Source organism: Pseudophryne corroboree, chromosome 1 (genome assembly GCF_028390025.1).
Source record: "Pseudophryne corroboree isolate aPseCor3 chromosome 1, aPseCor3.hap2, whole genome shotgun sequence".
NCBI lineage: Eukaryota > Metazoa > Chordata > Amphibia > Anura > Myobatrachidae > Pseudophryne > Pseudophryne corroboree.
The window spans coordinates 1,250,562,707-1,250,586,784 of record NC_086444.1 but is presented as its reverse complement, the minus strand read 5'-3'; the positions used below and the strand labels follow the sequence as shown (position 1 = coordinate 1,250,586,784).

Sequence of the window (24,078 nt, the reverse complement as noted above, 5' to 3'; positions counted from 1 at the left end):
GTAGCAGGTACGGTGTGAGGTGACGGGGTTCGGCACAGGTGCGGTGTGAGGTGACGGGGATTGGCGCAGATACGGCGTGAGGAGACAGGAATGCAGCAGGTACGGCGTGAGGTGACGAAACAGAGCAGGTGCGGCATGAGGTGACGGGGAACGGGGCAGGTACGGCGTGAGGTGACGGGGATTGGGGCAGGTACGGTGTGAGGTGACGGGGAATGGAGCATGTACGGTGTGAGGTGACGGGGATTGGCGCAGGTACGGTGTGAGAAGACAGGAATGGAGCAGGTACGGCGTGAGGTGACGGAACGGAGCAGGAACGGAGTGAGGTGACGGAACGGAGTGAGGTGACAGGGAATGGGGGAGGTACAGCGTTAGGTGACGGGTAATGGGGCAGGTGTGGCGAGAGGTGACGGGGAATGGGGCAGGTACGGTGTGAGGTGACTGGGATTGGCGCAAGTACAGTGTGAGGTGACAGGGAATGGGGCAGGTACGGTGTGAGGTGACGGGGAATGGGGGAGGTACGGCGTGAGGTGACGGGGAATGGGGCAGGTGTGGCGTGAGGTGACAGGGATGGAGCTGGTACGGTGTCAGGTGACAGGAAGGTCTAGTTTCCCTTCATGGAGAGAACCTTTCCCACAATCCCCTGGGTCCGTGTCACCAGCAATCAGGAATAGTAACCTGTGGTGAGCGATCACTGGTGAGTGATGTATGTAATGCACGGTGTATGTGCGGGGATAGAGCACCTGTGACGTCAGACGGGGGGGGGTTAATGACGTCGGGACAGCAGTGTATCCTCTGTCGGGCGCCGCCATCTTGTGGTAGCTCCTGTATGATGAGGTGACGGCGGAGCTCTAGTGTCCGGGATGTCACATGATGTAGCGCTCAGCCAATGACAAAGCCGCGCGTCAGCTGGCAGGATGGCGGACTGTGAGCTGGAACACCGTGCGGGGTAAGAGGCCGAGACGGACAGCTGCTACCCGGGCACTGCACTGTGCGGTGGAAGGGGGGCATCACTGTTGGGGGGGTGGAGGGGTACAGGGGGCAACACTGGGGGGGTGGAGGGGTACAGGGGGCAACACTGTTGGATGGGTACAGGGGGCAGCACTGTTGGGGGGGTGGAGGGGTATAGGGGGCAGCACTGTTGGGGGGGGTGGAGGGGTACAGGGGGCAGCACTGTTGGGGGGGTGGAGGGGTACAGGGGGCAACACTGGGGGGGGGGGGTGGAGGGGTACAGGGGGCAGCACTGTTGGGGGAGTGGAGGGGTACAGGGGGCAACACTGTTGGGAGGGGCACAGGGGGCAGCACTGTTGGGGGGGTGGAGGGGTACAGGGGGCAACACTGTAGGGGGGTGGAGGGGTACAGGGGGCAACACTGTTGGGAGGGGCACAGGGGGCAGCATTGTTGGGGGGGTGGAGGGGTACAGGTGGCAGCACTGTTGGAGGGGTACAGGGGGTAGCAGAGTGGGGGGTGGAGGGGTACAGGGGGCAGCACTGTGGGAGGAGGGGGATCACGCAGAGAGTGAGGGGTATGAGTGTGGGCTATGGGTATTGGCAGGTGACGGGAAAGGACAAGAGACATGCGGGAGTCCCAGAAATCACATTTTCATGTGTCTGGGACGTAGCGGAGAGGAACCGGATGGGATTATTTTGGAAGTATATTCAGGTTCCGAACTGAGGCCAAAAATGACCGCTGGTTTCTATCACATTATTACACTGTTCATTGTATCCCATATTGGAGCAATTTCTCAGTGAATACTCCGTCCCGTTATCCTATATGGAGATGTACTAGAAGTACTGTGCTAGCTGGGAGCTGCGTGCAGGGAAATGTCTACGTGCCTGGCTAGCACGGGGCAGCTGTCAGGGAGAAGCTGCGGCACGGGTGTAGCTGACGGTGCAGGGAAATGTCTGCGTGCCTGGCTAGTACGGGGCAGCTGTCAGGGAGAAGCTGCGGCACGGGTTTAGCTGACGGTGCGGGGAAATGTCTACGTGCCTGGCTAGCACGGGGCAGCTGTCAGGGAGAAGCTGCGGCACGGGTGTAGCTGACGGTGCAGGGAAATGTCTGCGTGCCTGGCTAGTACGGGGCAGCTGTCAGGGAGAAGCTGCGGCACGGGTTTAGCTGACGGTGCGGGAAAATGTCTGCGTGCCTGGCTAGTACGGGGCAGCTGTCAGGGAGAAGCTGTGACACAGGTTTAGCTGACGGTGCAGGGAAATGTCTGTGTGCCTGGCTAGTACGGGGCAGCTGTCAGGGAGAAGCTGCGGCACGGGTGTAGCTGACGGTGCGGGGAAATGTCTGCGTGCCTGGCTAGTACAGGGTAGCTGTCAGGGAGAAGCTGCGGCATGGGTTTAGCTGACGGTGCGGGAAAATGTCTGCGTGCCTGGCTAGTACGGGGCAGCTGTCAGGGAGAAGCTGTGGCACAGGTTTAGCTGACGGTGCGGGGAAATGTCTGCGTGCCTGGCTAGCACGGGGCAGCTGTCAGGGAGAAGCTGCGGCATGGGTTTAGCTGACGGTGCGGGGAAATGTCTGCGTGCCTGGCTAGTACGGGGCAGCTGTCAGGGAGAAGCTGCGGCATGGGTTTAGCTGACGGTGCAGGGAAATGTCTGTGTGCCTGGCTAGTACGGGGCAGCTGTCAGGGAGAAGCTGCGTTGCAGGTTTAGCTGACGGTGCAGGAAAATGTCTGTGTGCCTGGCTAGTACTGGGCAGCTGTTAGGGAGAAGCTGCGGCACAGGCCTGCCACTCAGCAGCGCATAGAATGGGCCACCGTCAGCCGTTGCTTCCGGTCCCTATGCCTACGGGAGTGCACAGTCCCTTGGGAAGCTGCGGCTCACGGTGGGAAGAAGACCTGACATCTATAATGAAATGAAGATACAGCTTAATACATTGCGGCAGATGCCTGGATTCTGTGTGGACAGATGAGCGTGCCAGGAGTGCGTGATGAACGTGCCAGGAGTGCGTGCACTGTGAGCGCAGACGCTATTACATGTAGCAGTATGTCTGAGAAGTAGGCTGCAGCAAGCAAAGGGTTAACCCTAGTGCAGCGACGCCATTTTCAAATGAACTGACGGCCCCAGGACCGGTGTATATAAAAATAAAGTATGTAACACACCGCAGTATAACAGTGCGTAGACATAACACGTGTGCGGCGGCTGTGCTACGCTACCTGGTGCTGAGCCGCGTGTATTATACACTGTGTTCATCGTGTTCTAGTTAATGCTCTGTGTGTAGTTTACATGTACAGACTCTGCACTATTTATTACTCCTCGTTTTATTTTATAAATAATTTACATTTTCTGTTACACGGGACCTGATTCATGGTTGTAAGTAAAGCAAATTATCAAGCATCTGGGCAAAGCCGTGCTGCACTGCAGGTGGGGCGGATGTAACGTGCAGAGAAATTTAGATGTAGGTGGTTTGTGTCATACGGGACCTGTCCGATTAGGGGATTCCTGCTTGCAATCAGTAACCGCCTGTTACTGACCCCACCCACTGCGCAGTTGTCGGGCACAATGCTGTCACCACCAGGCTCCTTATTCCTGTGGTACCTGGAACACGTTTCTGCTCGGGCTCCTACCGCCGGCATCTGAGTACCGCTTGCTGCTGTGTATGCGTCGACCCGCTGCTGACGCACCTCCGAGTTGGCTGACTCCCACTGGTCACTGACCGGGCCATGGCACTGTAGCTGGCAGAGGGCGGAGCTTGGAGACGCTGGGCTCGTACCAGGACTGGGGAAGAACGGGGCTACGTTTGGCGTATCCCTGCTGGTCACAAGATGAAGCGGTCGTCTTGAGGCAAAGATGTTTATTGCTCAAATCAAGTCCTGAGAAGGACTCTCCCTGTTACCAGGGGAAACGGCATACAATAAGATGTTCACAGCAGAATGAAGTCAGATGGAATATGAGGCTCGCAGGCCCCTCTTTATATCCCAGTTCTACACACAGTAATACAGGGCGTAGTGCCAACCTGGGTTCTTCTCCATCCAATCAGGATATCTTACACAATATAAAGAAATGACATTTTAAAAGGAGATAACGACTGCAGGACACTGTGTCCTCCTTCCTCTCACACAGACAGCGTTTAGTGTCCTTTAAACATAAATCTGGAACCTACATAGTGCATCACAGGAAATCACATTGGGGGTAATTCCAAGTTGATCGCAGCAGGAAATTTTTTAGCAGTTGGGCACAACCATGTGCACTGCAGGGGGGGGGCAGATATAACATTTGCAGAGAAAGTTAGATTTGGGTGTGGTGTGTTCAATCTGCAATCTAAATTGCAGTGTAAAAATAAAGCAGCCAGTATTTACCCTGCACAGAAACAAAATAACCCACCCAAATCTAACTCTCTCTGCACATGTTATATCTGCCTCCCCTGCAGTGCACATGGTTTTGCCCAACTGCTAAAAAATGCTGCTGCGATCAACTTGGAATTACCCCCATTGTCTTTACATGAAGCTACTGGCACCACGACCCAATCTGCATTCATAAAACTCAATGTGATTTACCACCCTACTGATCACACAGACTCAGAGTATCTCTATCCTTTATACAGCAGTGTCTGCGGGCCTAATTCAGTGTTGATCGTAGCAGCAAATTTGTTAGCAAGTGGGCAAAGCCATGGGGGTCATTCCGAGTTGTTCGCACGCTAGCAGTTTTTAGCAGCCGTGCAAACGCTAAGCTGCGGCGCTCTGGGAGTGTATCTTAGCTTAGCAGAAGTGCGATCGAATGCATCGCAGAGCGGCTACAAAAAAAATTGTGCAGTTTCAGAGTAGCTTCAGACCTACTCAGCGCTTGCGATCACTTCAGACCATTCAGTTCCGGATTTGACGTCACAAACACGCCCTGCGTTCACCCAGCCACGCCTGCGTTTTTCATGGCACGCCTGCATTTTTTGACGCTCCCTGAAAACGGTCAGTTGCCACCCAGAAACGCCCACTTCATGTCAATCACTCTGCGGCCACCAGTGCGACTGAAAAGCATCGCTAGACCTTGTGTGAAACTGCATCGGCCGTTGTGAAAGTACGTCGCACGTGCGCATTGCGCTGCATGCGCAGAAGTGCCGTTTTTCTGCATCATTGCTGCGCAGCGAATATTTTCAGATAGCGATCAACTCAGAATGACCCCCATGTGCACTGCAGGGGGGGCAGATGTAACATGTGCAGAGAGATAGATTTTGGTGTAGTGTGTTCATTCTGAAATCTAAATTGCAGTGTAAAAATAAAGCAGCCAGTATTTTACCCTGCACAGAAACAATATAACCCTCCCAAATCTAACTCTCTCTGCACATGTTACATCTGCCACACCTGCAGTGCACCTGGGTGGTCATTCCGGCCCGATCGCACACTGCAGTTGTTCGCAGCAGTGCGATCGGGTCAGAAATGTGCAGGCATGGCCAGCTGCAGGAGCTGCGCTGGCCGGGAGGTACTCCTGAAATGCAAAAGCATCGCTGGTGGGCTAGGCCAGTACCTGGAAGGGAGACCCCCAGGGAATACCCAGTGTCGGTAGTACGGAAATTTGTCAATTTCGACAGATCACTAACAGCAGGATCACCAACATCTTTTCTTCCTTCATTCTGTTATAGTTGTATGCTATGAGAACAGGATTACTGTAACCAAACCTTGTATACCCCAGTGATATGTAGTCATAAGAAAATACACCTTTATGTAAATTGGGCTCACAAACTGTGATCAGAATACGTCTGTAAGATCAATCTAGATCTCTATTAAAATACAGGCTAAGCTTGTACTGGTGTGCCGGAATACGGATGTGGTACTACCAGTGTACACCGTCTTCCGCCAATCTGTGTGGATATAGATAAACAACAATACATATTTTCTCTGTAAAGAAAAGTCTGATCAAAAAAATTGTTTGGATCAAACAATTTCTGTACGTCCACTTATTCTTAGCAATGGGATACAAAAATGAAACCTTATGAAAACATTTCTGGTGTAATCCTTATTCTGAGTATATACAAATTTTTTGACTTGTACGGAATCAACAACCCTTTGTTCTGTGTTATTCACGTCAGTGGCTGATGCCGGCGTAACGCAGAATTCCCTGTGCAGGAACGTGTGTCTGTAATACCTATAGCACGTCTCTGTACATAACCACATGTCTCTCTCTACAGGAAACACACTTAGCACGTGGGAGCAGAAGCAGATCAGTCTCCTCGTTATCTGTGCCTGGACCGCGCACACCATGGATCAGCCCGACCTGGCCACCATGCTGGACTTCCAGCGGTGAGTACAAGATCTACTCGGGAGAGGTCACTGTAGTTGGAGGTGTTGTGGGGGGAGAGGTTGCTGTAGGTGGAGGTGGTGTGGGGGGAGAGGTTGCTGGAAGTGGTGTGGGTGGAGAGGTTGCTGTAGATGGAGGTGGTGTGGGGGGAGAGGTTGCTGTAGGTGGAGGTGGTGTGGGGGGAGAGGTCGTTGTAGGTGGAGGTGGTGTGGGGGGAGAGGTCGCTGTAGGTGGAGGTGGTGTGGGGGGAGAGGTTGCTGTAGGTGGAGGTGGTGTGGGGGGAGAGGTTGCTGTAGGTGGAGGTGGTGTGGGGGGAGAGGTCGCTGTAGGTGGAGGTGGTGTGGGGGGAGAGGTCGCTGTAGGTGGAGGTGGTGTGGGGGGAGAGGTCGCTGTAGGTGGAGGTGGTGTGGGGGGAGAGGTCGCTGGAGGTGGTGTGGGGGGAGAGGTCGCTGGAGGTGGTGTGGGGGGAGAGGCCGCTGTAGGTGGAGGTGGTGTAGGTGGGAGAGGTCGCTGTAGGTGGAGGTGGTGTGGGGGGAGAGGTGGCTGTAGGTGGAGGTGGTATGGGTGGGGAGAGGTCGGTGGAGGTGGTGTGGGGGGAGAGGTCACTGGAAGTGGAGGTGGTGTGGGGGGAGAGGTCGCTGGAGGTGGTGGGGGGAGAGGTCGCTGGAGGTGTGTGGGGGAGAGGTCGCTGGTGATGTGTGGGGGAGAGGTCGCTGGAGGTGTGGGGGAGAGGTCGCTGGAGGTGGAGGTGTGTGGGGGAGAGCTCGCTGGAGGTGTGTGGGGGAGAAGTCGCTGGAGGTGTGTGGGGGGAGAGGTCGCTGGAGGTGTGTAGGAGGAGGTGGAGGTGTGTGGGGGGGAGGGGTCACCGGTGGTGGAGGTGTGTAGGGGGAGGGGTCGCTGGAGGTGTGTAGGGGGAGGGGTCGCTGGAGGTGTGTGGGGGGAGGGGTTGCTGGAGGTGTGTGGGAGGAGGGGTCGCTGGAGGTGTGTGGGGGGGTGGGGTCGCTGTAGGGGGAGGTGTTTGGGGGGAGGGGTCGCTGGAGGTGTGGGGGGTGGGGTCGGTGGAGGTGTTTGGGGGGAGGGGTCGGTGGAGGTGTTTGGGGGGAGGGGTCGCTGGAGGTGTAGGTGTGAGGGGGGAGGGGTCGCTGTAGGTGGAGGTGTGTGGGGGAGGGTGGCTGGAGGTGCGGGGGGGTGGGGTGGCTGTAGGTGGGGGTGGGGTCGCTGTAGGTGGAGGTGTGTGGGGGGTGGGGTCGCTGTAGGTGGAGGTGTGTGGGGGTAGGGGTCGCTGTAGGTGGAGGTGTGTGGGGGTAGGGGTCGCTGTAGGTGGAGGTGTGTGGGGGGAGGGGTCGCTGTAGGTGGAGGTGGTGTGGGGGGAGGGGTCGCTGTAGGTGGAGGTGGTGTGGGGGGAGGGGTCGCTGTAGGTGGAGGTGGTGTGGGGGGAGGGGTCGCTGTAGGTGGAGGTGGGGGGGAGGGGTCGATGTAGGTGGAGGTGTGTGGGGGAGAGGGGTCGGTGGAGGTGTGTGGGGGGAGGGGTCGGTGGAGGTGTGTGGGGGGGAGGGGTCGCTGTAGGTGGGGGGAGGGGTCGCTGTAGTGGAGGTGTGTGGGGGGAGGGGTCGCTGTAGGTGGAGGTGTGTGGGGGGAGGGGTCGCTGTAGTGTAGGTGTGTGGGGGGAGGGGTCGCTGTAGGTGGAGGTGTGTGGGGGAGGGTGGCTGGAGGTGCGGGGGGGTGGGGTGGCTGGAGGTGGGGGGTGGAGTCGCTGTAGGTGGAGGTGTGTGGGGGGTGGGGTCGCTGTAGGTGGAGGTGTGTGGGGGGAGGGGTCGCTGTAGGTGGAGGTGTGTGGGGGAGGGTGGCTGGAGGTGCGGGGGGGTGGGGTGGCTGTAGGTGGGGGTGGGGTCGCTGTAGGTGGAGGTGTGTGGGGGGAGGGGTCGCTGTAGGTGGAGGTGTGTGGGGGGAGGGGTCGCTGTAGGTGGAGGTGTGTGGGGGAGAGGGGTCGGTGGAGGTGTGTGGGGGGAGGGGTCGCTGTAGGTGGAGGTGTGTGGGGGGGAGGGGTCGCTGTAGGTGGAGGTGTGTGGGGGGGAGAGGTCGCTGTAGGTGGGGGGACTGGTCGCTGTAGGTGGAGGTGTGTGGGGGGAGGGGTCGCTGTAGTGGAGGTGTGTGGGGGGAGGGGTCGCTGTAGGTGGAGGTGTGTGGGAAGAGAGGGAGGTGGAGGTGAGGGAGTTGGAGGTGTGGGAGGAGGTGGAGGTGTGTGGGGGGAGGGGTCACTAGGTGGAGGTGTTTGGGGGGAGGGGTCGCTGGAGGTGTGCGGGGGAGGGGTAACTGTAGGTGGAGGTGTGCGGGGGAGGGGTCACTGTAGGGTGAGGGATCGGTGAAGGTGTGTGGGGGAAGGGTTCACTGTAGATGGAGGTGTGTGGGGGGAGGGGTCGCTGGAGGTGTGCGGGAGAGGGGTCACTGTAGGGGGTTGGGTCGCTGGAGGTGTGTGGGGGGAGGGGTCGCTGGAGGTGCGTGGGGGTGGGGTCACTGTAGATGGAGGGGTCGCTGTAGGTGGAGTTGTGTGGGAAGAGGTGGAGGTGAGGGAGTTGGAGGTGTGGGAGGAGAGGGAGGTGTGTGGGGGGAGGGGGTCACTGTAGGTGCAGGGGTTGCTGGAGGTGGAGGTGTGCGGGGGAGGGGTCACTGTAGGGTGAGGGATCGGTGGAGGTGTGTGGGGGGAGGGGTCGCTGGAGGTATGTGGGGGTGGGGTCGCTGTAGGTGGAGGTGTGTGGGGGGAGGGGTCGCTGTAGTGGAGGTGTGTGGGGGGAGGGGTCGCTGTAGGTGGAGGTGTGTGGGAAGAGAGGGAGGTGGAGGTGAGGGAGTTGGAGGTGTGGGAGGAGAGGGAGGTGTGTGGGGGGAGGGGTCACTGTAGGTGGAGGTGTTTGGGGGGAGGGGTCGCTGGAGGTGTGCGGGGGAGGGGTAACTGTAGGTGGAGGTGTGCGGGGGAGGGGGTCACTGTAGGGTGAGGGATCGGTGGAGGTGTGTGGGGGAAGGGTTCACTGTAGATGGAGGTGTGTGGGGGGAGGGGTCGCTGGAGGTGTGCGGGGGAGGTGTCACTGGAGGTGTGTGTGGGTGGGGTCACTGTAGATGGAGGGGTCGCTGTAGGTGGAGGTGTGCGGGGGAGGGGTCACTGTAGGGTGAGGGATCGGTGGAGGTGTGTGGGGGGAGGGGTCGCTGGAGGTGCGTGGGGGTGGGGTCGCTGTAGGTGGAGGTGTGCGGGGGAGGGGTTACTGTAGGGTGAGGGATCGGTGGAGGTGTGTGGGGGGAGGGGTCGCTGGAGGTGTGTGGGGGTGGGGTCACTGTAGGGGGAGGGGTCGCTGTAGGTGTGTGAAGACCCTGCTTTCTGTATTGCAGGTTCCCCAGTCACCCGCTGACCCGCGTTCTCCTCCTCCTGTATTCTCCCTTTGGGCTGTGCCTCTTCTTGCTACGCGTGTTCATCGGTGCCCATGTGTTCCTGCTGAGCTGCGTCCTGCCGGACTGCGTGATGAGGCGGTTAGTGTTCCACCAGTCATGGCGCCGGCTGCAGTGCGTGCTGGGACATTCACACACATATAACGCACGCTGTGTCTTCTCTGCAGGTTTCTGGTGCGTGTGATGAGCTCGGTTCTTGGCGTGCTGGTTGCGGAGTCTGAGCAGCGCAGTCCCGCTGTAAAGATTTATATCTCCAATCATAGGACCTGCATGGACCACAATATCCTGACTCTCATCACCCCGTGCAGTACGGTGAGTCAGGTGTATATACGGGTCACACTGTATAACCGCTCCACAGCGGCAACCTGGTCTATAACGCTATAGTGCCGGCTCTGACATCACTAGCGCTGTGTGACGGTAGTATATTGGGGTGTTGGGATTATGACGCTGTAGAGCTGTGTGACGGTAGTATATTGGGGTGTTGGGATTATTACGCTGTAGAGCTGTGTGATGGTAGTATATTGGGGTGTTGGGATTATTACGCTGTAGAGCTGTGTGACGGTAGTATATTGGGGTGTCGGGGTTATTACGCTGTAGAGCTGTGTGACGGTAGTATATTGGGGTGTCGGGGTTATTACGAGTCAGAGCTGTGTGACGGTAGTATATTGGGGTGTTGGGGTTATTGAGCTGTGTGACGGTAGTAGATTGGGGTGTCGGGGTTATTACGCTGTAGAGCTGTGTGACGGCAGTATATTGGGGTGTCGGGGTTATTACGCTGTAGAGCTGTGTGACGGCAGTATATTGGGGTGTCGGGATTATCACGCTGTAGAGCTGTGTGACGGCAGTATATTGGGGTGTCGGGGTTATTACGCTGTAGAGCTGTGTGACGGCAGTATATTAGGGTGTCGGGGTTATTACGCTGTAGAGCTGTGTGATGGTAGTATATTGGGGTGTCGGGGTTATTACGCTGTGTGACGGCAGTATATTGGGGTGTCGGGTTATTGAGCTGTGTGACGGTAGTATATTGGGGTGTCAGGGTTATTACGCTGTGTGACGGCAGTATATTGGGGTGTCGGGGTTATTGAGCTGTGTGACGGCAGTATATTGGGGTATCGGGGTTATTACGCTGTGTGACGGCAGTATATTGGGGTGTCGGGGTTATTGAGCTGTGTGACGGTAGTATATTTGGGTGTCGGGGTTATTGAGCTGTAGAGCTGTGTGACGGTAGTATATTGGGGTGTCGGGGTTATTACGCTGTGTGACGGCAGTATATTGGGGTGTCGGGGTTATTGAGCTGTGTGACGGTAGTATATTGGGGTGTCGGGGTTATTACGCTGTAGAGCTATGTGATGGTAGTTTATTGGGGTGTCGGGTAATTGAGCTGTGTGACGGTAGTATATTGGGGTGTCGGGGTTATTACACTGTAGAGCTGTGTGATGGTAGTATATTGGGGTGTCGGGGTTATTACGCTGTGGAGCTGTGTGACGGTAGTATATTGGGGTGTCGGGGTTATTACGCTGTAGAGCTGTGTGATGGTAGTATATTGGGGTGTCGGGGTTATTACGCTGTAGAGCTGTGTGACGGTAGTATGTTGGGGTTATTACGCTGTAGAGCTGTGTGACGGCAGTATATTTGGGTGTCGGGGTTATTACGCTGTAGAGCTGTGTGACGGCAGTATATTTGGGTGTCGGGGTTATTACGCTGTAGAGCTGTGTGACGGTAGTATATTTGGGTGTCGGGGTTATTACGCTGTAGAGCTGTGTGACGGTAGTATATTGGGGTGTCGGGGTTATTACGCTGTTGAGCTGTGTGACGGTAGTATATTGGGGTGTCGGGGTTATTACGCTGTAGAGCTGTGTGACAACAGTATATTTGGGTGTCGGGGTTATTACGCTGTAGAGCTGTGTGACGGTAGTATATTTGGGTGTCGGGGTTATTACGCTGTAGAGCTGTGTGACGGTAGTATATTGGGGTGTCGGGGTTATTACGCTGTAGAGCTGTGTGATGGTAGTATATTGGGGTGTCGGGGTTATTACGCTGTAGAGCTGTGTGACGGTAGTATATTGGGGTGTTGGGGTTATTGAGCTGTGTGACGGCAGTATATTAGGGTGTCGGGGTTATTACGCTGTAGAGCTGTGTGACGGTAGTATATTGGGGTGTCGGGGTTATTACGCTGTAGAGCTGTGTGACGGTAGTATATTGGGGTGTCGGGGTTATTACGCTGTAGAGCTGTGTGACAGTAGTATATTGGGATGTCGGGGTTATTACGCTGTAGAGCTGTGTGACGGCAGTATATTTGGGTGTCGGGGTTATTACGCTGTAGAGCTGTGTGACGGCAGTATATTTGGGTGTCGGGGTTATTACGCTGTAGAGCTGTGTGACGGTAGTATATTGGGGTGTCGGGGTTATTACGCTGTAGAGCTGTGTGACGGTAGTATATTGGGGTGTCGGGGTTATTACGCTGTAGAGCTGTGTGACGGTAGTATATTGGGGTGTCGGGGTTATTACGCTGTAGAGCTGTGTGACGGTAGTATATTGGGGTGTTGGGGTTATAGAGCTGTGTGACGGCAGTATATTGGGGTGTCGGGGTTATTACGCTGTAGAGCTGTGTGACGGTAGTATATTGGGGTGTCTGTACTATGTTATATTTCTCTGACGTCCTAAGTGGATGCTGGGACTCCGTAAGGACCATGGGGAATAGCGGCTCCGCAGGAGACTGGGCACAACTAAAGAAAGCTTTTGGTCTAACTGGTGTGCACTGGCTCCTCCCACTATGACCCTCCTCCAGACCTCAGTTAGAATCTTGTGCCCGGCTGAGCTGGATGCACACTAGGGGCTCTCCTGAGCTCCTAGAAAAGAAAGTATAATTTTAGGTTTTTTATTTTCAGTGAGATCTGCTGGCAACAGACTCACTGCTACGTGGGACTAAGGGGAGAAGAAGCAAACCTACCTGCTTGGGCTTCTTAGGCTACTGGACACCATTAGCTCCAGAGGGATCGAACACAGGGCCCGACCTCGATCGTCCGGTCCCGGAGCCGCGCCGCCGTCCCCCTTACAGAGCCAGAAACAAGAAGATGGTCCTGGAAATCGGCGGCAGAAGACTTCGGTCTTCAACAAGGTAGCGCACAGCACTGCAGCTGTGCGCCATTGCTCCTCATGCACACCTCACACTCCGGTCACTGATGGGTGCAGGGCGCTGGGGGGGGCGCCCTGAGCAGCAATATTAAACACCTTGCTGGCATAAAAATCACATAATATAGTCCTAGAGGCTATATATGTGAAAAATACCCCTGCCAGATATCTATAAAAAAGCGGGAGAAAGTCAGCCGGAAAAGGGGCGAAGCTATCTCCCTCAGCACACTGGCGACATTTTTCCCTCACAGCTCCGCTAGAAGGATCGCTCCCTGGCTCTCCCCTGCAGTTTCAAGACTACAAAGGGTAAAAAAGAGAGGGGGGGCACTAAATTTAGGCGCAGTAGTATACATATAAGCAGCTATAAGGGAAATCACTCAGTTATAGTGTTAATCCCTGTGTATATATAGCGCTCTGGTGTGTGCTGGCATACTTTCTCTCTGTCTCCCCAAAGGACTTTGTGGGGTCCTGTCCTCAGTCAGAGCATTCCCTGTGTGTGTGCGGTGTGTCGGTACGGCTGTGTCGACATGTTTGATGAGGAGGCTTATGTGGAGGCGGAGCAGATGCCGATAAATGTGATGTCACCCCCTGCGGGGCCGACACCTGAGTGGATGGACTTGTGGAAGGAATTACGTGAAAGTGTCACCTCCTTACATAAAAGGTTTGACGACATAGCAGATGTGGGACAGCCGGCTTCTCAGCTCGTGCCTGTCCAGGCGTCTCAAAGGCCATCGGGGGCTCTAAAACGCCCGCTACCTCAGATGGCAGACACAGATGTCGACACGGATACTGAATCCAGTGTCGACGACGATGAGACTAATGTAACTTCCAATAGGGCCACACGTTACATGATTGAGGCAATGAAAAATGTGTTGCACATTTCTGATCTTACCCCAGGTACCACAAAAAAGGGTATTATGTTTGGGGAGAAAAAACTACCAGTGGTTTCTCTAACGTCCTAGTGGATGCTGGGAACTCCGTAAGGACCATGGGGAATAGCGGGCTCCGAAGGAGGCTGGGCACTCTAGAAAGATCTTAGACTACCTGGTGTGCACTGGCTCCTCCCACTATGACCCTCCTCCAAGCCTCAGTTAGATTTCGTGCCCGGCCGAGGTTGGATGCACACTAGGGGCTCTCCTGAGCTCTTAGAAAGTTATAGTCTTAGAATTTTTTTTTTTTCAGTGAGACCTGCTGGCAACAGGCTCACTGCAGCGAGGGACTAAGGGGAGAAGAAGCGAACTCGCCTGCTTGCAGCCGGATTGGGCTTCTTAGGCTACTGGACACCATTAGCTCCAGAGGGATCGACCGCAGGCCCAGCCTTGATGTTCGGTCCCGGAGCCGCGCCGCCGTCCCCCTTACAGAGCCAGAAGCAGGAAGATGGTCCGGAAAATCGGCGGCATGAAGACATCCTGTCTTCACCAAGGTAGCGCACAGCACTGCAGCTGTGCGCCATTGCTCCTCATACACACTTCACACTCCGGTCACTGAGGGTGCAGAGCGCTGGGGGGGGGCGCTCTGAGGCAGCAATAAAAACACCTTGGCTGGCTAAAATACCTCAATATATAGCCCCTGGGGCTATATATGAGGTAAATACCCCTGCCAGAATCCCAAAATAAGCGGGAGAATAGGCCGCGAAAAAGGGGCGGAGCCTATCTCCTCAGCACACTGGCGCCATTTTTCCCTCACAGCTCGGCTGGAAGGAAGCTCCCTGGCTCTTCCCTGCATTTCTACAATACAGTAAGAGGGAAAAAGAGAGGGGGGGCACTAAATTGGCACTGTATACAGTATAAGCAGCTATTAGGGACATAACTCAGTTAGTCCCTGTATATATATAGCGCTCTGGTGTGTGCTGGCATACTCTTACTCTGTCCCCCCAAAGGGCTTTTGTGGGTCCTGTCCTCTATTTGAGCATTCCCTGTGTGTGTGGAGTGTGTCGGTACGGCTGTGTCGACATGTTTGAGGAGGATAATGATGTGGAGGGGGAGCAGATGCCTTTAGCAGAGATGTCACCCCCTGCGGGGCAGACACCGGAGTGGATGGTATTATGGCAAGAAATGAGTGCACGTATAGACTCCTTACATAAAAAATTTGACGACATGCCGACTGTGGGACAGCCGAGTCTTCAGCTCGTGCCGGTCCAAGGGTCTCAAAAGTCATCAGGGGCTCTAAAACGCCCGTTATCTCAGGTGGCACAAGTAGATGTCGACACGGATACTGACGCCAGTGTCGACGACGATGAGTCAAATTTAATGCCCGTTAAGGCCATTCGCTGCATGATTGAGGCAATGAAAGAGGTGTTAAATATTTCTGATTTACATCCAGGTACCACAAAAAAGGGTATTATGTTTGGGGAGAAAAAACTACCTGTAGTTTTTCCCCCGTCAGATGAATTAAATGAAGTGTGTGAAGAAGCGTGGGCTTCCCCTGATAAGAAATTGGTGATTCCTAAGAAATTACTAATGGCGTTCCCTTTCCCGCCAGAGGATAGGTTACGTTGGGAAACACCCCCGAGGGTGGATAAAGCGCTCACACGTTTGTCAAAAAAGGTGGCACTACCGTCCCAGGATACGGCCGCCCTTAAGGAACCTGCTGATAGAAGGCAGGAGGCGATCCTGAAGTCTGTATATACACACTCGGGCATTATACTCAGACCAGCAATTGCGTCAGCTTGGATGTGCAGTGCTGCCGCTGCATGGTCAGATAACCTGTCAGAAAATATTGACACACTAGACAGAGACACGATCCTGTTAACAATTGACCATATCAAAGACTCAGTCTTATACATGAGAGATGCACAGAGGGAAATCTGCCGGCTGGCATCTAAAGTAAGTGCACTATCTATCTCTGCTAGGAGATGCTTATGGACTCGCCAGTGGACTGGAGATGCAGATTCCAAAAGGCACATGGAAGTTTTGCCTTATAAAGGGGAGGAATTATTTGGGGATGGTCTCTCCGACCTAGTTTCCACAGCAACGTCTGGGAAGTCAGCATTTTTACCCCATGTCCCCTCACAGCCTAAGAAGGCGCCATTTTATCAGGTTCAGTCCTTTCGATCCCAGAAAAATAAGCGGGGAAAAGGAGGGTCTTTTCTGTCTAGAGGCAGAGGCAGGGGAAAAAGGCTGCAGCAAACAGCAGGTTCCCAGGAACAAAAGTCCTCCCCCGCTTCCTCTTCCAAGTCCGCCGCATGACGGTGGGGCTTCACAAGCGGAGCCAGGTACGGTGGGGGCCCGCCTCAGGAATTTCAGCGATCAGTGGGTTCGCTCACAGGTAGATCCCTGGATCCTTCAAATAGTATCTCAGGGATACAGGCTGGAATTCGAGGCGATTCCACCCCGCCGTTTCCTAAAATCCGCCTTGCCGATTGCTCCCTCAGACAGGGAGGCAGTGCTAGCGGCAATTCACAAGCTGTATTCCCAGCAGGTGATAATCAAGGTACCCCTACTTCAACAAGGCCGGGGTTACTATTCCACACTATTTGTGGTACCGAAACCGGACGGTTCGGTGAGACCCATTCTAAATTTGAAGTCCTTGAACACATACATAAAAAAATTCAAGTTCAAGATGGAATAGCTCAGGGCGGTTATTGCAAGCCTGGACGAGGGGGATTACATGGTATCCCTGGACATCAAGGATGCTTACCTGCATGTCCCCATTTACAATTCTCACCAGGAGTACCTCAGATTTGTGGTACAGGATTGCCATTACCAATTCCAGACGCTGCCGTTTGGACTCTCCACGGCACCGAGGGTATTTACCAAGGTTATGGCGGAAATGTTGATACTCCTTCGAAAAAAGGGAGTTTTAATTATCCCATACTTGGACGATCTCCTAATAAAGGCACGATCCAAGGAACAGTTGTTAGTGGGAGTAGCACTATCTCAGGAAGTGCTGAGCCAGCACGGTTGGATTCTGAATATCCCAAAGTCACAGCTGGTCCCCACGACACGTCTAATGTTCCTGGGAATGATTCTGGACACGGCCCAGAAAAAAGTGTTTCTCCCGGAGGAGAAAGCCAGGGAGTTGTCTTCTCTAGTCAGAGACCTCCTAAAACCAAAACAGGTATCGGTGCATCACTGCACGCGGGTCCTGGGAAAGATGGTAGCTTCTTACGAAGCAATTCCATTCGGCAGGTTCCATGCCAGAATCTTTCAGTGGAACCTGTTGGACAAGTGGTCCGGATCGCATCTTCAGATGCATCGTTTAATAACCCTGTCTCCACGAACCAGGGTGTCTCTTCTGTGGTGGCTGAACAGTGCTCATCTTCTGGAGGGCCGCAGATTCGGCATACAGGACTGGGTCCTGGTGACCACGGATGCCAGCCTACGGGGCTGGGGGGCAGTCACAAAAGGAAGAAATTTCCAGGGACTATGGTCAAGTCAGGAGACTGCCCTTCACATAAATATTCTGGAACTAAGGGCCATTTACAATGCCCTAAGTCAAGCAAAATCCCTGCTTCTACACCAGCCGGTGCTGATCCAGTCAGACAACATCACGGCAGTCGCCCATGTGAATCGACAAGGCGGCACAAGAAGCAGGACAGCGATGGCAGAAGCCACAAAAATTCTCCGATGGGCGGAGAATCATGTACTAGCACTGTCAGCAGTGTTCATCCCGGGAGTGGACAACTGGGAAGCAGACTTTCTCAGCAGGCACGACCTCCACCCGGGAGAGTGGGGACTTCATCCAGAAGTCTTCAAAATGATTGTAAATCAATGGGGTCGTCCACAGGTGGACATGATGGCGTCCCGCATAAACAAAAAACTAGAGAAGTATTGCGCCAGGTCAAGAGACCCTCAGGCGATAGCGGTGGACGCCCTAGTGACACCGTGGGTGTACCGGTCAGTATATGTGTTCCCTCCTCTACCTCTCATACCAAAGGTACTGAGAATAATAAGAAAGCGAGGAGTAAACACAATTCTCGTGGTTCCGGATTGGCCAAGAAAGGGCATTCCGGAGGAAGTCATTCCTACGCTTATTAAAGCCAGGAAAGATGTTACGGCAAAACATTATCACCGCATATGGCGGAAATATGTTGCATGGTGCGAGGCCAAAAAGGCCCCAACAGAGGAATTTCAACTGGGTCGATTTCTACATTTCCTGCAAGCAGGAGTGAATATGGGCCTAAAACTAGGCTCCATTAAAGTACAGATCTCGGCTCTGTCGATTTTCTTTCAAAAGGAACTAGCTTCAGTACCTGAAGTTCAGACATTTGTGAAAGGAGTGCTGCATATTCAGCCCCCATTTGTGCCTCCTGTGGCACCGTGGGATCTCAACGTGATGTTGAATTTCTTGAAATCACATTGGTTTGAGCCACTAAAAACCGTGGATCTGAAATATCTCACGTGGAAAGTGGTCATGTTATTGGCCTTGGCATCAGCCAGGCGAGTGTCAGAATTGGCGGCTTTATCATGTAAAAGCCCTTATCTGATTTTTCATATGGATAGGGCAGAATTGAGGACTCGTCCCCAGTTTCTCCCTAAGGTGGTGTCAGCGTTTCACCTGAACCAGCCTATTGTGGTGCCTGCGGCTACTAAGGATTTGGAGGACTCCAAGTTGCTAGACGTTGTCAGGGCCCTGCAAATATATGTTTCCAGGACGGCTGGAGTCAGAAAATCTGACTCGCTGTTTATCCTATATGCACCCAACAAGCTGGGTGCTCCTGCTTCTAAGCAGACTATTGCTCGTTGGATTTGTAGTACAATTCAGCTTGCACATACTGTGGCAGGCCTGCCACAGCCTAAATCTGTCAATGCCCATTCCACAAGGAAGGTGGGCTCATCTTGGGCGGCTGCCCGAGGGGTCTCGGCTTTACAACTTTGCCGAGCAGCTACTTGGTCAGGGGCAAACACGTTTGCAAAATTCTATAAATTTGATACCCTGGCTGAGGAGGACCTGGAGTTCTCTCATTCGGTGCTGCAGAGTCATCCGCACTCTCCCGCCCGTTTGGGAGCTTTGGTATAATCCCCATGGTCCTTACGGAGTTCCCAGCATCCACTAGGACGTTAGAGAAAATAAGAATTTACTCACCGGTAATTCTGTTTCTCGTAGTCCGTAGTGGATGCTGGGCGCCCATCCCAAGTGCGGTCTATCTGCAATACTTGTACATAGTTATTGTTAACTAAATTGGGTTATTGTTGAGCCGTCTGTTGAGAGGCTCTATCGTTTCATACTGTTAACTGGGTTTCATATCACGAGTTGTTCGGTGTGATTGGTGTGGCTGGTATGAGTCTTACCCGGGATTCAAAATCCTTCCTTATTGTGTACGCTCGTCCGGGCACAGTACCTAACTGAGGCTTGGAGGAGGGTCATAGTGGGAGGAGCCAGTGCACACCAGGTAGTCTAAGATCTTTCTAGAGTGCCCAGCCTCCTTCGGAGCCCGCTATTCCCCATGGTCCTTACGGAGTTCCCAGCATCCACTACGGACTACGAGAAACAGAATTACCGGTGAGTAAATTCTTATTTTTTCCCCCATCTGAAGAGTTAAATGAAGTGTGTGAAGAAGCGTGGGCTTCCCCCGATAAGAAACTGGTAATTTCTAAAAAGTTACTAATGGCGTACCCTTTCCCGCCAGAGGATAGGTCACGTTGGGAAACATCCCCTAGGGTGGATAAAGCGCTCACACGCCTGTCAAAGAAGGTGGCACTACCGTCTCCGGATACGGCCGCCCTAAAGGAGCCTGCTGATAGAAAGCAGGAGGCTATCCTGAAGTCTGTATATACTCACACAGGTATTATACTGAGACCAGCTATTGCTTCAGCATGGATGTGCAGTGCTGCAGCTGCGTGGTCAGATTCCCTGTCTGAAAATATTGATACCCTAGACAGAGACACTATATTGCTAACCATAGAGCATATTAAAGACGCAGTCTTATACATGAGAGATGCACAGAGGGATATTTGCCGGCTGGCATCTAAAATAAGTGCAATGTCCATTTCTGCCAGGAGAGGATTGTGGACTCGGCAGTGGACAGAAGATGCAGATTCTAAAAGGCACATGGAAGTTTTGCCTTATAAGGGTGAGGAGTTGTTCGGGGATGGTCTCTCTGACCTAGTTTCCACAGCAACAGCTGGGAAGTCTACATTTTTACCCCATGTTCCCTCACAGCCAAAGAAAGCACCGTATTATCAGGTACAGTCCTTTCGGCCCCAGAAAGGCAAGCGGGTTAAAGGCGCGTCCTTTCTGCCCAGAGGCAGAGGTAGAGGGAAAAAGCTGCAGCATGCAGCCAGTTCCCAGGAGCAAAAGTCCTCCCCCGCTTCCTCCAAGTCCACCGCATGACGCTGGGGCTCCACAGGCGGAGCCAGGTACGGTGGGGGCCCGTCTCAAAAACTTAAGCAATCAGTGGGCTCGCTCACGGGTGGATCCCTGGATCCTTCAAGTAGTATCTCAGGGGTACAAGCTGGAATTCGAGACGTCTCCCCCCCGCCGTTTCCTCAAATCTGCCTTGCCAACAACTCCCTCAGGCAGGGAGGCAGTGCTAGAGGCAATTCACAAGCTGTATTCCCAGCAGGTGATAGTCAAGGTGCCCCTCCTTCAACAAGGACGGGGTTACTATTCCACAATGTTTGTGGTACCGAAACCGGACGGTTCGGTGAGACCCATTTTAAATTTGAAATCCTTGAACACATATATAAAAAGATTCAAGTTCAAGATGGAATCGCTCAGGGCGGTTATTTCAAGCCTGGACGAGGGGGATTTACATGGTATCACTGGACATCAAGGATGCTTACCTGCATGTTCCCATTTACCATCATCACCAGGAGTACCTCAGATTTGTGGTACAGGATTGTCATTACCAATTCCAGACGTTGCCGTTCGGTCTGTCCACGGCACCGAGGGTATTTACCAAGGTAATGGCCGAAATGATGATACTCCTTCGAAAAAAGGGAGTTTTAATTATCCCGTACTTGGACGATCTCCTGATAAAGGCGAGGTCCAAGGAGCAGTTGTTGGTCGGGGTAGCACTATCTCAGGAGGTGCTACATCAGCACGGCTGGATTCTAAATATTCCAAAGTCACAGCTGGTCCCTACGACACGTCTACTGTTCCTGGGGATGGTTCTGGACACAGAACAGAAAAAAGTGTTTCTCCCGGAGGAGAAAGCCAAGGAGCTGTCATCTCTAGTCAGAGGCCTCCTGAAACCAAAACAGGTGTCGGTGCATCACTGCACACGAGTCCTGGGAAAAATGGTAGCTTCCTACGAAGCAATTCCATTCGGCAGGTTCCATGCAAGGATCTTTCAGTGGGATCTGTTGGACAAGTGGTCCGGATCGCATCTTCAGATGCATCGGCTGATAACCCTGTCTCCAAGGACCAGGGTGTCTCTGCTGTGGTGGCTGCAAAGTGCTCATCTTCAAGAGGGCCGCAGATTCGGCATACAGGGCTGGGTCCTGGTGACCACGGATGCCAGCCTTCGAGGCTGGGGGGCAGTCACACAGGGAAGAAATTTTCAAGGACTTTGGTCAAGTCAGGAGTCGTCCCTACACATAAATATTCTGGAACTGAGGGCCATTTACAATGCCCTAAGTCAGGCAAAACCCCTGCTTCAAAACCAGCCGGTACTGATCCAGTCAGACAACATCACGGCAGTTGCCCATGTAAACCGACAGGGCGGCACAAGAAGCAGGACGGCGATGGCAGAAGCCACAAGGATTCTCCGATGGGCGGAAAATCACGTGTTCGCACTGTCAGCAGTGTTCATTCCGGGAGTGGACAACTGGGAAGCAGACTTCCTCAGCAGGCACGACCTCCACCCAGGAGAGTGGGGACTTCATCCAGAAGTCTTCCAACTGATTGTAAACCGTTGGGAAAGGCCTCAGGTGGACATGATGGCGTCCCGCCTAAACAAAAAGCTAGAAAGATATTGCGCCAGCTCAAGAGACCCTCAGGCGATAGCTGTGGACGCTCTAGTGACACCGTGGGTGTACCGGTCGGTTTATGTGTTCCCTCCGCTTCCTCTCATACCCAAGGTACTGAGGATAATTAGGGGAGTAAGAACTATACTCCTTGTTCCGGATGGCCAAGAAGAGCTTGGTACCCGGAACTTCAAGAAATGATCTCAGAGGACCCATGGCCTCTGCCGCTCAGACAGGACCTGCTGCAGCAGGGGCCCTGTCTGTTCCAAGACTTACCGCGGCTGCGTTTGACGGCATGGCGGTTGAACACCGGATCCTGAAGGAAAAGGGCATTCTGGAGGAAGTCATTCCTACATTGATTGATTAAAGCTAGGAAAGAAGTGACCGCAAACCATTATCACCGCATTTGGCGAAAATATGTTGCGTGGTGTGAGGCCAGGAAGGCCCCAACGGAGGAATTTCAGCTGGGCCGTTTTCTTCACTTCCTACAGTCAGGGGTGACTATGGGCCTAAAATTGGGTTCCATTAAGGTCCAGATTTCGGCTCTATCGATTTTCTTCCAGAGTGAACTGGCTTCACTACCTGAAGTTCAGACTTTTGTTAAGGGAGTGCTGCATATTCAGCCCCCTTTTGTGCCTCCAGTGGCACCTTGGGATCTCAACGTGGTGTTGGATTTCCTAAAGTCACATTGGTTTGAGCCACTTAAAACCGTGGAATTAAAATATCTCACGTGGAAAGTGGTCATGCTGTTGGCCTTGGCTTCGGCCAGGCGTGTGTCAGAATTGGCGGCTTTGTCATGTAAAAGCCCTTATCTGATTTTTCATATGGATAGGGCGGAATTGAGGACTCGTCCCCAGTTTCTCCCTAAGGTGGTATCAGCTTTTCATTTGAACCAACCTATTGTGGTGCCTGCGGCTACTAGCGACTTGGAGGATTCCAAGTTACTGGACGTAGTCAGGGCCCTGAGAATTTATGTTTCCAGGACAGCTAGTGTCAGGAAAACTGACTCGTTGTTTATCCTGTATGCACCCAACAAGCTGGGTGCTCCTGCTTCAAAGCAGACTATTGCTCGCGGGATCTGTAGTACGATTCAGCTTGCACATTCTGTGACTGGATTGCCGCATCCTAAATCAGTGAAAGCCCATTCCACGAGGAAGGTGGGCTCTTCTTGGGCGCCTGCCCGAGGGGTCTCGGCTCTACAACTTTGCCGAGCTGAGCAAGTTTGACACCCTGGCTGAGGAGGACCTAGAGTTTGCCCATTCGGTGCTGCAGAGTCATCCGCACTCTCCCGCCCGTTTGGGAGCTTTGGTATAATCCCCATGGTCCTTACGGAGTCCCAGCATCCACTTAGGACGTCAGAGAAAATAAGATTTTACTCACCGGTAAATCTATTTCTCGTAGTCCGTAGTGGATGCTGGGCGCCCATCCCAAGTGCGGATTGTCTGCAATACTTGTATATAGTTATTGTTTAACTAAAGGGTTATTGTTGAGCCATCTGTTGAGAGGCTCAGTTATTGTTCATACTGTTATCTGGGTATAATATCACGAGTTATACGGTGTGATTGGTGTGGCTGGTATGAGTCTTACCCGGGATTCAAAATCCTTCCTTATTGTGTCAGCTCTTCCGGGCACAGTATCCTAACTGAGGCTTGGAGGAGGGTCATAGTGGGAGGAGCCAGTGCACACCAGGTAGTCCTAAAGCTTTCTTTAGTTGTGCCCAGTCTCCTGCGGAGCCGCTATTCCCCATGGTCCTTACGGAGTCCCAGCATCCACTACGGACTACGAGAAATAGATTTACCGGTGAGTAAAATCTTATTTTATCTCTCCGCAGCCGTCTGTATCCTGTCCTCCGGGGTTTCTCTGTTGGGCCCGCGGTTTCCTAGAACTTGGTGCCCCTGGGAGCAGAACTCAGCTACAGGAGTCTCTGAAACATTATCTCTCCCAGCCGGGAAATTCTCCTCTCCTACTCTTTCCTGAAGAGGAGACAAGTAATGGCCGGGCCGGGCTCCTGCACTTCAGGTATTACTCTGCTCCCCCCACTGTTACTGATTACCTTCCACTGTACAGGTCGTAGCGCTATAGGAGGAGGGGTGATATAGCAGGTTCTCTATCCGCTATAGGAGGAGGGGTGATATAGCATGTTCCCTATCCGCTATAGGAGGAGGGATGATATAGCAGGTTCTCTATCCGCTATAGGAGGAGGGGTGATATAGCAGGTTCTCTATCCGCTATAGGAGGAGGGGTGATATAGCAGGTTCTCTATTCGCTATAGGAGGAGGGATGATATAGCAGGTTCTCTATCCGCTATAGGAGGAGGGGGGATATAGCAGGATTTCTATCCGCTATAGGAGGAGGGATGATATAGCAGGTTCTCTATCCGCTATAGGAGGAGGGGGGATATAGCAGGATTTCTATCCGCTATAGGAGGAGGG

At 53.5% G+C, this 24,078-nt stretch overlaps 1 protein-coding gene across 1 annotated transcript in view; it reads left to right on the top strand.

The window, feature by feature from the left end:
• Nucleotides 1-841: 841 nt before the first annotated feature.
• Nucleotides 842-24,078, top strand: part of AUP1 (AUP1 lipid droplet regulating VLDL assembly factor) — a 71,762-nt gene continuing 48,525 nt past the window's right edge. The window contains exons 1-5 of the mRNA XM_063926014.1: nucleotides 842-946; nucleotides 6,118-6,229; nucleotides 9,606-9,743; nucleotides 9,830-9,974; nucleotides 23,478-23,665. Of these exons, the coding sequence (XP_063782084.1) occupies nucleotides 6,189-6,229; nucleotides 9,606-9,743; nucleotides 9,830-9,974; nucleotides 23,478-23,665 (512 nt within the window). The 5' untranslated portion in view covers nucleotides 842-946; nucleotides 6,118-6,188. The remainder of the gene's footprint in view (nucleotides 947-6,117; nucleotides 6,230-9,605; nucleotides 9,744-9,829; nucleotides 9,975-23,477; nucleotides 23,666-24,078) is intronic.